Raw genomic sequence first — 15,218 nt, 5'->3', positions numbered from 1 at the left:
GAGAATGGAGATATGGCGGGGACGGGTATTATGACGGGTATATGTACATCCCCATACCCATCCCCATACCCAACTGAAAAAGTCGGGGATTCCCCATACCCATACTCAGTCAATGCGGGGATTCCCCGTCTAAACGGGAACGGGTTCGGGCAATACCCACGGGGACGGGTTTATTTGCCATCTCTAGATATGAGTATATACAAAACACAACAAAGGGTTTAATAGTTTTTTATGATTCTTTTAAAAATATTACATTTTTATTTATTTCTTATTGAATACTAGTTGAAATTTATTACGCATATGTGTGTGTTTTTTTTCTTATAAATGACTAATTTAATTTAAACATAACTAAATTTAAATAAATAGTAGTTTAAAAGATAAAATGATAAAATAATTATTTTAATTTAAAAATAATAATTAAATTAAAAGTAATGATCATTTAATGAGTAAAAATTCAAATGTAATTATTTTAAATTAAAATAACAATTACCAAAATGGATAAAATTGGAAGAGAATGTACATAGAAAATAATTTTTTTTATGGACAAGTAAAGACACATGCACCATACACATGTGTCCACTTTTCTTTTTTTATTGTAAAAAAAGTATAAAAAGTGGAATTATTTATTGAAAAAAATATATATTGAAAAGTATAAAAGTCAAATTACAGTATTTACGGATTAAAAAAAAACAGACTCTTAGAATATATAGGAATAAAAATGTATAAATAAACTTTTTCGCAAAGCTTAAAACTTCAAAAAAAAAAAATCAAATTTCCTCACTTTGCTTCTCTTCTCTTTATTGCATCTTTTTATTCTTGTGATTTTTTAAAAATTCTTGTTCTTCTTCTTACACATTATTGACATTAAAAAAAACTAATCATTGTCAACTTTTTAAACTAATTATTTTGACAACTACCTATGACAATAAATATTGTATTAATGACAATTCATCCATGCATAGAAGCTTTTATATAGAAGTTTTGTATAATTGCACTTGAATATATTTTTAGTTAGGTGTTGGTTCACTAAAATGATGAAGGTAAAAGTAAAATAAGGAAACCAAACAATTATATTATGAAAGAGAATGAATAAAAAATAATTATGCCTTTTTGATGATAAGATAAAAAGTTTTTTTATAATAATTTGTTTAACAACTATTCTAGTAAAACAATTATTAGATGTGAGCGTAAAAAAATTACACTGACAATAATTAACTATTATTTGAAAATATGAAAAAAAAAATCAGAAGCAACCCATAAAACCAAATTTGTGTTAACATAAGATAGTGTTTTGTAGGGAAGTTTCTCAAGTTTTTTCTTAAAATTGTGTAATCTTTTCATTGGGCCACATTCATCCCATGCATTAAGCCACATAAAAACATTTTAAACTAGCAAATGTGATAATTTGAATATTTTAGGTCACACAAACAGTTTCAAAAGATACGTAAAGGTAGAGGTTGTTTTGCTGTTTGATACAGTTGCTCGTATATGTTCCCAAGTCAAATAATCACAGCAGCAAAGTCATTTTTCATCTACTTGTAATGTTCCAGCAATCATAATTGAAAGGCTACCCTGTAAATGGGTAGCAAACTTCATATCATTGTGTACATTGAAACAGGAAAAAGTACATTAATGAAAAAAAGGGAGAAAAGGTAAAGTAAATAATTCCAATTAAAACATTCTGACAACAGATCCAAGGGTCTTGGCAAAATCAACAACAACCCATCACAATTGTTCTGCTTAATCGACTTCCTCAATTTTGGGTCCAGCACCGCTTCCACTGGCAGGAGCAGGACCATCCTCATCCATGGCACCACCAGCTTCACCACCAGCACCTTGGTACATCTTAGCGATGATGGGATTGCATATGCTCTCCAACTCCTTCATCTTGTCCTCAAATTCATCAGCCTCGCCAAGTTGGTTCCCATCCAGCCATTGAATGGCTTGATCAATAGCATCTTCTATTTTCTTCTTATCATCAGCAGGCAGCTTGGAAGCAATCTTTTCATCTTTAATTGTGTTCCTCATGTTATACGCATAATTTTCCAAAGAATTTTTGGCCTCCACCTTTTTCTTATGCTCCTCGTCCTCTGCCTTGTATTTCTCAGCTTCCTGCACCATCTTTTCAATCTCTTCCTTGGAAAGCCTACCCTTGTCGTTGGTAATTGTTATCTTATTCTTTTGTCCGGTGGTCTTGTCCTCTGCAGACACGTTCAATATACCGTTGGCATCCATATCAAAGCAGACATTGATCTGGGGAACACCTCTGGGGGCAGGAGGAATTCCAGAGAGCTCGAATTTTCCGAGCAAATTGTTATCGCGGGTCCTCGTACGTTCACCTTCGTAGACCTGAATCAACACACCGGGCTGGTTGTCGGAGTAGGTTGAAAACACCTGCTCCTTCTTGGTTGGAATGGTTGTGTTTCTGGGAATCAACACAGTCATGACACCTCCCGCTGTCTCCAAACCAAGGGAGAGAGGACTAACATCCAACAACAGAAGATCCTGAACTTTCTCATTACCCTCACCACTGAGAATAGCGGCCTGCACTGCGGCACCATAGGCAACAGCTTCATCGGGGTTGATGCTCTTGCAGAGCTCTTTTCCATTGAAGAAGTCCTGCAATAACTGTTGAACCTTAGGTATCCTAGTAGAACCACCGACAAGAACAACATCATGGACGGTGCTCTTATCCATTTTCGCATCCCGCAAACACTTCTCCACGGGCTCCATGCATTTCCTGAAGAGATCCATGTTCAGCTCTTCAAATCTCGCACGGGTGATGGTTGTGTAGAAGTCAATACCCTCGTACAATGAATCAATCTCGATGGTGGTTTGAGCGGTGGAAGAGAGAGTCCTCTTCGCCCTCTCACATGCGGTTCTCAATCTCCTCAATGCTCGCGCATTTCCACTAATATCCTTCTTGTTCTTCCTCTTGAACTCCTGAACAAAATGGTTCACCATTCTGTTATCAAAATCTTCACCTCCCAAGTGAGTATCACCAGCGGTGGCTTTCACCTCGAAAATTCCTTCCTCAATGGTGAGAAGGGACACATCGAAAGTACCACCACCAAGGTCAAATATGAGAACGTTCTTCTCCCCGGAAGTAGTGGCCTTTTTGTCAAGCCCGTAAGCAATGGCAGCCGCAGTAGGTTCATTGATAATACGCATAACATTGAGCCCCGAAATGACCCCAGCGTCCTTGGTAGCTTGACGCTGTGAGTCATTGAAGTAAGCAGGGACAGTAACCACGGCATTCTTCACTGTAGACCCGAGAAAGGCCTCCGCAATCTCCTTCATCTTGATTAGAACCATGGAAGATATTTCTTCCGCGGAGAATTGCTTCTCCTCTCCCTTGTAATTCACCACAATCATAGGTTTGTCACCGGGACCAGAAATCACTTTGAACGGCCACAATTTTATGTCACTCTGTACAGCAGCATCACTAAAACGCCTACCAATCAAACGCTTAGCATCTGCACGCGCCAAATCAAATCAACACAATCAGCAAATGATTCAAAAAATAAATAAAAAATTGTCTGATAATTGAGGACGCATTTTGCACAGGTAATTCAATCAAGTAATCATTTAACCATCTTGGGAACCCAAAACAGCTCAATTAAGTGCTTCTACTTATCATGCAAAATCTAATCAGTTCAATTAAGTGCTCCAAACTAACCATGCAAAATCAAACTAGTTAAAGTATGTGATTGTTTAATAAACCTTGTCTAAAACGCCTACCAATCAAATGCTTAGCATAAACGCAGCTACCAAAATCGACTAGCAATCTAATTGAATAACCAAAGATTCTTTTAGAAGCACAAAAACAACGGTATAACTTCACTTCTGTAGTTTAATTTTCTTTATGTATATAAAAACGAAAAGAATCATGACAATAATACAGACTAACTGCAGTTATATTAGAGAGAATTAGAATTTGACCTAGATCGACATAAATCTCGACAACATGACTAAGAAATCAGTTAATGTGACGACAACTGCAGATAAGCAAGGTATTACAAGATGTTTTTAGAGTGCTTACCGAAAACGGTGTTGGTTGGGTTCATAGCGACCTGGTTCTTCGCCGCATCGCCGATCAACCGTTCTGAGTCAGTGAAAGCAACGTAGGATGGGGTAGTTCTATTACCCTGATCGTTGGCTATGATTTCAACACGATCGTGCTGCCAAACACCAACACAAGAGTAGGTGGTTCCCAAATCGATTCCTATCGCAGGACCCTCGCCTTTACCGGCCATATTTTCTGCTCACAACTGTTTTCCCTAACGGAATTAGAACTCGAATTTAGATAAAGGAATCAAAAGTTACGGCAATTTCTTGAACTGAATTGAGAAGGAAAGAAGGAAGTGGTGTGTTTTAAAGAACCCGTTAAAATTCTGGAAGGTTCGGTAGGTTGTGTACCGTTGGATCAGAAACTTTGGACGGTTGGATATTTTGTTTCCAAGTGGAATTGGGGTTGGGGAAAAAGGGAAGTATTGCGTGGGGTGTGTGGGGTATCTCCTACGTCCTCTAGGTGGTTCCAGAATTTTCCGATTTCGAATCCGCGGTGGTTTGGCACGCTTTCTATCCACACACGCTTAAACTAATATTCTTACCGTTGACGAGGCGCCGTCGCGTTTTTTGCGTATTGGATAGATTGTATTTGCGATTCTCCCGCGCTATTGGCTGAGACAATAACATGTTCCATGCCTTTTAGATAACAGACCAATTGGATTTGGCTACACTAACGTTCCCATTGAGACAATAACATCTTCTATTATTTTCTCTCAAAGTATATATTTAATCTATATAAATTAATATTTTAAAATATAGTAAATCAATGTTTTCATTTAACCTTTTTAAACAGAAAAAAAAAACACTAAATAGGAAAACTATGTACTCTATAGATTAAAGTAGAGAATTAAAAAAGCAACAAGTTATCTGTTCAAAATTCACTCGTTATTTATCACTTTGTTTTTTATAAAAAAATTAAGAAGTTCACGTGAAAAATGGTTGTAAAATTAACCGCTATTTTTTATAATAATTCTCTTCTATTCAGTTTACTGATTTTACTTTCACCTAAAGTAAAAATAATTTGATGGTTAATGTATTTTGAAGACCAAGTTTCTAAAAATATTGAATAAATATTTAAATACATTTCATAGTCGAAGATTGATGTTTTGTACTTTTTCAAACAATATATTATATTTTTTCATTTATTATGTGTTTTTGAATATTAACATTTAGTTCAACTTATTAGTTTATTATGTGATATATTATATTCTAATTTATGTTTTCCAGTGAATTTAAGTTTTACATCATTTATTTTTACCTATTATTGTTTTCATTTCAAAATTTTCTTACTCTATCGTAAATTGTCATGTGTTTTATTTTTAATTTGTTGTAATTCGAAAAAAATTTCATGATTAATCCAATGTTATATTTTTATTAGTGTATTTGTTATTATACCACAAATTTGTAATTGCAATTTTACAACTCTGAATTGAATCCCTAATCAATTTTCATGATCTATTAAAATACTCCATAAATTTAAAATTTAAATTTGTAACCTTTCTTCTCTTGACTTATTAATTTAATTATTAATGAGTCGATGGTAATTATTCTTTCATGTCACATTTTACCGTGTTGTCATCACAACATGTAATTTTATTATTTTATTATTTTTAATTTTTTATAAATTATATTTTTTTATTATATAGTTATTTTTAAATTTTTATAAATTATAAATGTATTATTTTATTATTTTAAATGTTTACAAATTACAAATTATTATTTTATTTATTTTAAATTTTTACAAATTATAAATTATTATTTTATTATTTTTTAAATTTTTATAAAATATTATTTTATTATTTTATTTTATTGTACTATTACTTTAATATTTTTATGAAATATAAATTATTTTATTTTATTTTTAATTTTTATAAATTATAAATTTATAAATTTATTATTTTAAAATTTTACAAAGTATAAATTTATTATTTTAAAATTTTATAAATTATCAATTAATTATTTTATTATTCTTAAAACTTTATAAATTATGATTTTATTTTTTATAGTCGTATCGTCATAACGTCGTATCACAATATCATCATATTGTCATTTTCTCATATTGTCATATCGTCATATCATCATATTGTCATATCGTTATATCATCATATCGTCATATCAACATATTGTCATATTGCTATATCACCATATTATCATATCATAATATTGTCATATTTTCATATCATCATATTGTCATATCGTTGTATTGTCTTATCGCTATATTGTTATATCGTCTTATCAACATATCGCTACATAACCACATCGTCATATGGTCGTATCGTCATACCGTAATATCGTCATATCTTCATATCGTCATGTCGCAATATCGTCAAATCGCTATATTGTCATATCGTTATATCGTCATATTATTATATCGCTATATCGACATATCGCCATATCGCCATATTGTCATATCACTATATTGTCATATCGTCATATAGTCGCTATATTGTCATATCATCATATTTGTAAATTAATTTATAGTTGTCATATAATCACATTTATTTAAGAAAATTGCTTTAAGATCTTAAGGTTCACAATTCTCATACATTAACATATTTGAGTCATAATAAGATACTAACCTTGATCCATAACATATTCAATTAAATATGGGTTATTTAATTTATGTTCTTCAATATCGTCTTCTTAATTTATCTCTTTGTATTTTTTTTTCTCCTCTCACACTCTCTTTTGATAACTTTCTGTGAAAGAACCTTATGACCAAAGAAAGAATCCTAATCCCTTTCTATAAACCAACATCCATCAAGTTGGGTTGGACTTTATTTTATCTTTATTTTATTTTATTATAATTTCTCATAATAAACAATGGACCTTTATATTTTATTAAATCACATATGAGTCAATCATAATATTTCAAATGAGTCACATAATATAATTAATTTTAAGAATATTGTAATGTGGTCGTATTATATCAACATATTGTTATATCAGCATATAGACATATTTTTATATCGTGTTATCGTTATATATTTATATTGTCATATTGTTATTTTATATTGTTATATCATTATATTTATAAATTCATAAAATTACAAAATTATAAAATCATAAATAAAAAGTTTTAATTTAGAATTTTAATTTTTTAAAATTAATAAATTAATAAAATTAAATGTAGCAACAAATAACATAACCATATAATAATCATGTCGATCACAAAACATCTTCTCAACTTCAATTCGCATTATGGTCGTTAAATTTGGTACGTCGAATGCATTGATTTCTTAGAACTATAATTTTTTATAAAGTGTTTCTAACATTATTAAGTGCATTTTAAAACAGAAAACTCTACTTTTATCACAATTTTAACCATGAGTCCGACAATTACTTTATCAAACTTTAAGAATGCAGGGATAGTACTTAAGTATATGCATATTTGTATTAGTTAATTTTACCTGTTTTAAGAATGTTATACGTAGAAGTTGAAATTTTTGGTGTTCTATTTTATTTACGTTGGTAATCAAGGGGATTGATTTTTATTGATTTCAAAATTTTTATTTAAATTATTGATGGGGCTGAGATATTGGAGTTTAAATTATATGCTTTTGCTAGATGTTATAATTTTTTTTTACTATATTTTATGTTGTAATGAGGGAGTGCTGAAAGATCTCTGTAGGAATAAAGTTAAGTGTTTTTAAGAAGATGAGTGTTATATATAATTGATGTGAGATTTAATATACCTCAACGATAAATTGTAAATTATTAAATGTAATTAAAGATAAATTATGATAAATCAATTAATGTGATTAATGAATGCTCATGTTAATATTAGACTATTAATTCAATTTAATATGTTTATGTTCAAAATTTACAATGCAAAACAGGATAGATTATACTCAAATAACGTGATAGATTACAACCTAACTAGTGTCCAAATAACAGTTAGCAAAAGAAAAAGTAAATTATATCTACATATAAAAAGATTACTTTAAATAACGCTTTTTCTCACAAAAACTATGTATTAAAATGGATTTATTCATTAATTTAATTTTCTTAAACCATATAGTTTCATGGTTCTGAATAAAAATAACTCTTATGGTATACGCAAAAATTCCAAGAATACAGTACTGAGGCTGTGAGAAGAGTAGCCACTTGCCATTTTCCATCAGCAAAAAAATGAAATATCTGGAAAATGACCATAGAACCCCTAATCTTGTGACGTGTCACTCAGTCGGTGGCTGAAAACGGAGAGGAAAATCTGGCTCTAGCCATCGTGCGCCTTGTCATTGCCTCGCAGAAAATTGGGATAATTCGGAAAATATTCCCTCATCTCTAATCCGTTATGAGAAGCTGAACCATCCTCTGCACAATCTCCTTCGAAAGCTTCTCATCATCCATGGCGAATACACTCATTTCGTCTCCTTCGTTCCTCGGCACGCCTCTTCCCTCGCTCCCACGCCACCACCGCACCACCACAAGGCTTGTCGCCACCAAGGTCCACGTCAGCCTCCACCAAATCCCCCCTATCCACTCCATAAGCCACTCCATTGACTTCGTCGGTATCGCCACCAGAGCCGAAGGCCTTCTTTACACGCTCGCCGACGCTGCGGTTGCGGCGGACCCCGCCGCTCCCGCCACTGATGCTGTCGTGCAGAAGAACGGAGGCTGGTTCGGCTTCATCTCCGAAGCCATGGAGGCTATTCTCAAGGTAAACTTCGTACTCGTGCATGTTATTTTTTAACTTCCTGAGTTAGCGAGTTGTGTGACGCGTCACTTGCGGAGCACCAGCCTCGAAATTCATCGAACTTGTTTTCTCGAGATCGTGTGGCTTGCTTAGATGTTGTTATGATACTCTTGGTCGTTGAGTTCTTAGTAAGGAGAGAGATCGTTGATGCTGAACTAAGTGATGTTTGGATAGACTTCTATGTAAGAAGAAAATAAGAAGTAATGTACTAAATATGAATTAAGCTCATTCCGTGTAAGTTAAAATTAGTTCATGCATCACTTAAAATTGACTTTTGGAGAAATGAGCTTCTTTAAATTAATCCATGCATAAGCTAATTAACTTATGGGAGAGGTTTAATTCAGTCTACTATGTTCTTCTCATGTAAATGTTCATTGAGAATTTTATTTAAAAGGCTGAGGTTTACTAGACTCTTGATTGGGTAAACTTCAGCTTTTAGAGAAATCAGATAAGAGAACTTCAATATAAGATAAGTGTAAAACTTGACTTAGTTAATAGGAGGACCTCTATTCATTTTACATTTTTATATTCTTTCCCTGTAAATTTGTAGAGAACTTATTCGAATAGAACCTAGAGAATAGATAATGATGCCAATATTGTTAAATTCGTGGCAACTTCTGTTCCTGAGATGGTATTTTGCAGGGCATGTGTTCAGTGCTCGCTTTTCAGCTCTGAATTCGATTGATAAAAAATTTCATGGTGTAATATATTATTTGTTTCATGGGGAGCTATGCTTGGAATATTAAATAGTGCTGTTTGCTTATATTGGTATTGCTTATATTTGTTTTGGCTTTCAGGTGTTGAAGGATGGTCTTTCTGCTGTGCATGTGCCTTATGCATATGGATTTGCTATCATATTACTCACTGTTATAGTTAAGGCTGCAACACTTCCCTTGACAAAGCAACAGGTTGGTACAAATTAAGCAATTTCTAGGGCCAAAGGAAGCACGATAAATTTTCAAATTTGCTGCAACCTTTAAATTATGTAATTCACTTTGTTTGGAACAGTTTTTTCCCATAACATTGGAGTGAACGGAATATTTTATTCTTCAAATCCTGACATACTCTATGAAAACATTTCTAACAAGATTGCAAACTATATTTGAATTTGATCTCTCAATTAACAAAGGTGTTGCAGATATTATGTCGACTAGAAATCAATCTAGATTATAATATATAAACAAGGTGCAATCCTCATTTTACGAACCAGTTCTGTAAGGTTGAATTAGGTATAAACCTACTTACTAAGAATATGTTTTTGCTTGATTACAAGAACTGAGGATTTTAATTAATCTATACAGGTCGAATCTACATTGGCTATGCAAAATCTTCAACCAAAAATTAAGGCTATTCAAGAAAGATATGCTGGCAATCAGGTGAGGGGTGTTGTAGGCTATTAAGCATCTATTTCGATCTTAAGTAAATATTGATTTCAATTTTTTCTTATAACATTGTTCTTTCTAAACTATTCATTTTGTTGGCCTCTTTTTAAGGAAAGAATACAACTTGAGACATCAAGGCTATATCGGCAGGCTGGGGTTAATCCATTGGCAGGTACTTTTGCTCTTAATTTCGGTGCATCTTCTTCAACACTGTGTTTCTGAATAAAGTACCTTGACTCATGAAGCTGGTAAATATTAGTTCTATGTTCATAATAAAACGACTGTGTTTGTATATGATGACCAAAAATATATGGTTTTGAAGTAGGAGTTCTTATACCAACAGTAATGATTTGATTTGATTTTGCTCATACATATTGCTGCCGACCTTTCTTTTAATAATCAGTAAATAGCCATATTATCTTAGTTTGGATTTTGTACATAATCTATTCAGCTACTGACGTATAGACTCAACTTCTACTGCAATGGCATCAATTTCTATAGGTTGTTTACCTACTTTGGCCACAATTCCAGTCTGGATTGGTCTCTACCAAGCATTGTCAAATGTGGCAAATGAGGTAATTACTCATTATTAGCTTTTATTATTTGAGCAGAAATTTTGACGGACAAATTACTCACAGAAAATGTTTATTTTGCTAATTATTGAAAAACCTTTAATTTGAAGGGACTATTAACTGAGGGTTTCTTTTGGATACCCTCTTTGGCTGGTCCTACTACCATTGCTGCTAGGCAAAGTGGAGCTGGAATTTCTTGGCTTTTTCCATTTGTGGTAAGACATCTTTTTCTTTGTAGGTGAAATAAAAAGTTGTGGTTGGTCTTTTTTTTTTCAATTCCTATGAGTTTGGCATTATGATATTTTAGCCAGAAGATTGTTTTCTCATTGTTGGAACGATGAAGTTATAGGATGGATTGTTCACTTGTTGAAGTCCTGTATCAAGAGGAAATAAATAGCAAACTTTGTAAATTGATTTTGTACTTTCTTTTTATCTTTATACAGTATCATAACAAACATCTGTTATTTAGGATGGGCATCCACCTTTGGGTTGGCAAGATACTGCAGCATATCTTATTTTACCCGTTCTTCTTGTTGTTTCTCAATTTGTTTCAATGGAAATCATGAAACCACCTGAGGTAAACACATCACTTCTCTTCCATTTCATTTTTTTTATGATCACAACCTAAAAGATTTCTTTTGACAGACAGATCCTTCTCAAAAGAATCAACTTCTTGTTTTAAAGTTTCTTCCACTCATGATCGGCTACTTCTCACTATCCGTCCCATCAGGATTAACAATTTACTGGTTAGTTGTTTCAAAAACTATATTGATACCATCTTTACAGTGTACATATTCGTATTTTTCGTGATTTAGCCATAACTTCAAACATTCTTTGCTTTATTATATCTTGTACACTATCTAGGTATGTCCAATTTGGTAAGAAAACTTTAGTAATTGTGTTTTTACTACATTTCTTTATTTCAGAAACAATTTCCTTGATATGCATGCAACAAAAAAAATACAGAGAACAAAGGCATTAGAGCTTAAATTCTTTTGGTGGAAACGATAGCATTTTCTTGAAGTGAATGCTTTCTCATGATTACAATTTTAGATTTGGGAGATGGTCTGGACACCTTCGCTTGTGTGCTAACTGGAGTAAACAAAATTTCTTTGCTGATTGGTGTTGTGTTTCTTTTGCTAGGTTTATAAACAATGTTCTGAGCACAGCTCAACAAGTATGGTTGCGCAAATTGGGGGGTGCAAAGCCTGTTGTGAATGAAAATGCCAGTGGCATTATTACTGCAGGACGAGCTAAAAGATCAGATTTGCAGCCGGCAAAAGGCGGTGAAAGGTTAGTGTTTTCTGGTACATGATGCAGAGTTTCAACTGCTGTTGGATAATAAATTGGTGATCTACAGGTTTAAGCAGTTAAAAGAAGAGGAAAAGAAGAAAAAGTTAAGCAAGGCACTGCCAGTGGAAGATATTCAGCCTCTGGCATCTGTTTCTGCTTCTGATGATGGCTCAGACATAGATAGTGACAGCAAGGTATTTGACTTGTGGAGTTTATTATCATGATTTGATATTGCACAAGAATCTTTAGAAGTTCAATTTATACAAAGAACAATGTCTAACTATCCTAATTTCCAATCTTTTCTAAGATGAAACATCTTGTTAATTTTCCTGCGTGTGTGAAAAAATAACTGTCCAGCCATAGATTGAAGTTTGAAATTTTCTTTACCTGTTTCAATTTTTGTGTTGCACATGATCACTGTTTAGTCTTTTCACGTACTGATTCTGTTGTATATATAAAGTCACAGTGATGTTAATTATGGAAAGTAAAGTTAGTCATTTCATGGGCCTTCTACCCAACTTTCTAGCTGGAAAAGTGTAGCTAAGATTGTTGGAATAATTTGAAACGAGGAAGGGTCAGATGGAGATGCAGTTGGGGGAGAGAAAGATGGAGTAACAAGTTGGACGGTTTGGGTGTGAATGGGGTGGAATGTACCCATGAAGACTTAAGGATGAGTGGGGAGAGGGGGGTAAGAGAAGACGAGAATGTAAACGGGTGAAGAAAGATTTAAGTGAATGATGGAAAGGTTGAGAGTGGGTATAAGGGCTGTTAACAGTCCTCTAGGCCATCATCTCTGGTAGCATTTATAGGATTTTCTAATTTCACCTTTTTAGTTGTAGTTCTGTTTTCAGAAGATAAACCATAAACTTCTTAGCACTACATACTGGTGGTGAGTCTCAAGTGTGGGTTGAGACTGCGAAAGTTGAATAATAATAATAATATTCACGTACAAAGACTCATATATACCTTATGGCTTGAATTTATGAGTTTAACATGGTGTTTAGACTGCATATATGGTTCTTAGCCCGTTGTCGAAGAGCTTCCCAGGATCTTCAGCTCTCCTCACTAATCCAGCACCATATCCCTTGTTCCATATATCTAAAGCCTTGCTGTACGTTACAATGTGGGTGGAGATTAAATACTAAATGAACTCAAATCTAATATCTTAACGGCTGAAAATCAATACCGTGGAAAGATATGTCTGCCGTTAAAAAGAGAAGTTCGACCTTAAAATATAATTCCTATGGCTCAGATTGAAAAGGAGGTGTGTTGAAGTCTTGTTTTACCTTTAACAAAGCTGCAGGAAAGTACAGGCGAACGATATAAAGCACTGCTCTCTTTTTAATTCCTCCCATGCTCTCTTAAAATTACCTGACCAATCCCCTCTCTGATTTCCGTCCCAAATTGTTTCGGGAGCTGGAGATTATACAGCTGACCTTTTTTTTTCAGAAGAAAATTACCATGACTTATTTATATTTTATTGCTTTGAGGATATTTTAGAATGTTCATTCTTAGATAAAATTCCCAATACTAAGTTACATTGTTACAGGAACAGGAAGTTGAAGAAGGAGCCTATGCTTCCAAAGTTGGTGAAGAGGTTCAAATTAATTCTAGGGAAAGAAGAAGCAAGCGTTCGAAGCGGAAGCGTGCTGTATAAAGGACCGCCGCATACGTTGTTTGTAGTTATAGTGAGTTTTGTATATCTCAAGAGATTATACCATTTTTGGGTTGGCAATTGATTAAATATACGTAATTTGTTCCAGCATAATATCTTTGTTTCGTTGTTAAATTTCTTTCCATCAAGATCCCCCTCCCGAGAAACTAGGGAGCATAAAAACTTGTATTACAAAAATTGTAGGCTGCTGAGTGTTAACAGCTCAGTAGTCCTGTACATGGAAAATATATTGTTGAATGGAGTCAGAATTCATTGTTATAATATAATACGAGTGTATAGACCGGTGAGGGTTTTGAAATCAGGGAAGATATTTTGGTCAAGACCTTGTGTCTCTTTTTTCATACTGCTTAGGTCAAGAAGTGTTCAACACAAAGCTGATTAGTTAATCAGTGGAGAATTGCTTTCCTTTATGCGAGGTCAATGCATTAGCTGATAAAGTACAAATATTCAATTCATTACCATTTTGTACATACACAATGCCCCAACAGTAGAAATTGCTAGTCTATATCTATTGATCTCAAACAGCTATTGATGTCTCAACTGAACACCGATGCCGAATCCGTATTTCCAATCTCTATGGTTTAGATGGCGGGCGTTGATTCCCTATTGGGTTAGGCCCTGATGGGCTTTTACGACTCTTTTCATTTACCTGTGATTTTGGTTGTTCAATTCAGATTTTTGTCATGCAAATTAAGTAAATACATACATTAGATAGATAGATATAATATTACTCATATTTACTAACCCATGATGGAATGGCATGCCCAGTTTGCGGGGGTGGGATTCTGAGCTTGAAATGAGCTGAGTACAGAAGTATAAAATGACGTGAGATACAATTACCCGCAATTACCATTGCTAAGTCATTTCTCTCACCAGTTAGTGATTGACAAAATAGACGAACAACGAACATTCAGAAGAAAATAGTTTCAGAGCTAAATGCAATACCTGAGTGCATAGCATGAACATCAGCAGTGGCGTGATTGAGTGCAGAAGCTGGGAGCAGAAGCCATGCAAAGAGAAGATGAATGAAGATTTGTCTTCTCATCAGTGGCATACTTTGAGTGAATCAGAGTGTTGCAGTCTTAATGAGCATGTCACGGGCATTTTGCTGCTTTTATACGCTATATTTTTTGGTATCATATAATCATGACGAAACTTGAAATTTTATGCAAGAATGTTTGTAAGAAGATGCCCTGGAATCCTATGCCATTACGCACTGACTATAAAAGATCGAGAATCTGTTTTTATCCTCATTATGGATTGACTTCTAATCCGTTATCATTTCTCTGTTATCATTGCTTCCATGATAATTTTACAAGTACTTGCCATTATTTATCTCTTGAGTGCTTCGCCGTAATGTCGGCATCCTTTCTAATAGTTAACATTTCAGAAATATTGTAGCGTATCAAATATATATATATATATATATATATAACCCTCCAAACCCGTTTTTGTAGAATTTGAGTTGGGCATCTACAAATGCTTGATGGTTGGATTTTTCTTTTTAAGATTAAGTTTGTACCAAA

The 15,218-nt window shown here is 33.6% G+C and overlaps 3 protein-coding genes across 4 annotated transcripts; 1 reads left to right on the top strand and 2 right to left on the bottom strand.

Annotated features, from left to right (window-relative positions):
* Positions 1 to 1,556: 1,556 nt before the first annotated feature.
* On the bottom strand, positions 1,557 to 4,365 carry LOC114169933 (heat shock cognate 70 kDa protein 2). The gene is made up of 2 exons (XM_028055335.2): positions 4,043 to 4,365; positions 1,557 to 3,476 (listed from the first exon to the last, which is right to left on the bottom strand). The coding sequence occupies exons 1-2, from the start codon at positions 4,254 to 4,256 to the stop codon at positions 1,741 to 1,743; spliced, it is 1,950 nt and encodes a 649-aa protein (XP_027911136.2). The 5' UTR covers positions 4,257 to 4,365; the 3' UTR covers positions 1,557 to 1,740.
* A 3,900-nt stretch (positions 4,366 to 8,265) lies between these two features.
* Positions 8,266 to 13,958, top strand: ALB3 (63 kDa inner membrane family protein). 2 transcript variants are annotated; one of them, XM_028054969.2, is made up of 11 exons: positions 8,266 to 8,734; positions 9,568 to 9,678; positions 10,072 to 10,146; positions 10,264 to 10,324; positions 10,654 to 10,727; positions 10,835 to 10,939; positions 11,194 to 11,301; positions 11,370 to 11,470; positions 11,868 to 12,017; positions 12,085 to 12,211; positions 13,573 to 13,958. In XM_028054969.2, exons 1-11 carry the CDS (start codon positions 8,423 to 8,425, stop codon positions 13,672 to 13,674), a joined length of 1,326 nt encoding a protein of 441 aa, XP_027910770.1. In that variant the 5' UTR covers positions 8,266 to 8,422; the 3' UTR covers positions 13,675 to 13,958. The 2 variants fall into 2 exon arrangements, with proteins under 2 accessions (XP_027910770.1, XP_027910769.1); XM_028054968.2 differs by having other exon boundaries at positions 13,567 to 13,958.
* A 112-nt stretch (positions 13,959 to 14,070) lies between these two features.
* On the bottom strand, positions 14,071 to 14,814 carry LOC114169704 (CLAVATA 3/ESR (CLE)-like protein). The gene is made up of 3 exons (XM_028054970.2): positions 14,638 to 14,814; positions 14,438 to 14,493; positions 14,071 to 14,341 (listed from the first exon to the last, which is right to left on the bottom strand). The coding sequence occupies exons 1-3, from the start codon at positions 14,744 to 14,746 to the stop codon at positions 14,267 to 14,269; spliced, it is 240 nt and encodes a 79-aa protein (XP_027910771.2). The 5' UTR covers positions 14,747 to 14,814; the 3' UTR covers positions 14,071 to 14,266.
* Between the last annotated feature and the right edge of the window lie 404 nt (positions 14,815 to 15,218).

This window comes from Vigna unguiculata, chromosome 11, assembly GCF_037176805.1.
Source record: "Vigna unguiculata cultivar grain cowpea cultivar isolate G323 ecotype 2 chromosome 11, ASM3717680v1, whole genome shotgun sequence".
Lineage (NCBI taxonomy): Eukaryota > Viridiplantae > Streptophyta > Magnoliopsida > Fabales > Fabaceae > Vigna > Vigna unguiculata.
The sequence above is the reverse complement of the archived record's forward strand: the minus strand, read 5'-3'. Positions and strand labels throughout refer to the sequence as shown.

Excerpts from the sequence above, each read along its gene's own strand:
- LOC114169933 (XM_028055335.2), bottom strand. The coding sequence starts at position 4,256 with ATGGCCGGTAAAGGCGAGGGTCCTGCGATAGGAATCGATTTGGGAACC. Across the intron at positions 3,477-4,042 it reads CCCAACCAACACCGTTTTCG|ATGCTAAGCGTTTGATTGGT; the intron begins GTAAGCACTCTA and ends TGGCGCGTGCAG.
- ALB3 (XM_028054968.2), top strand. The coding sequence starts at position 8,423 with ATGGCGAATACACTCATTTCGTCTCCTTCGTTCCTCGGCACGCCTCTT. Across the intron at positions 9,679-10,071 it reads TTCCCTTGACAAAGCAACAG|GTCGAATCTACATTGGCTAT; the intron begins GTTGGTACAAAT and ends TAATCTATACAG. Across the intron at positions 10,728-10,834 it reads TGTCAAATGTGGCAAATGAG|GGACTATTAACTGAGGGTTT; the intron begins GTAATTACTCAT and ends TTTAATTTGAAG.
- LOC114169704 (XM_028054970.2), bottom strand. The coding sequence starts at position 14,746 with ATGCCACTGATGAGAAGACAAATCTTCATTCATCTTCTCTTTGCATGG. Across the intron at positions 14,494-14,637 it reads TGTTCATGCTATGCACTCAG|CTCATTTCAAGCTCAGAATC; the intron begins GTATTGCATTTA and ends TTCTGTACTCAG. Across the intron at positions 14,342-14,437 it reads GGCATGCCATTCCATCATGG|GTAAATGAAAAGAGTCGTAA; the intron begins GTTAGTAAATAT and ends CCAAAATCACAG.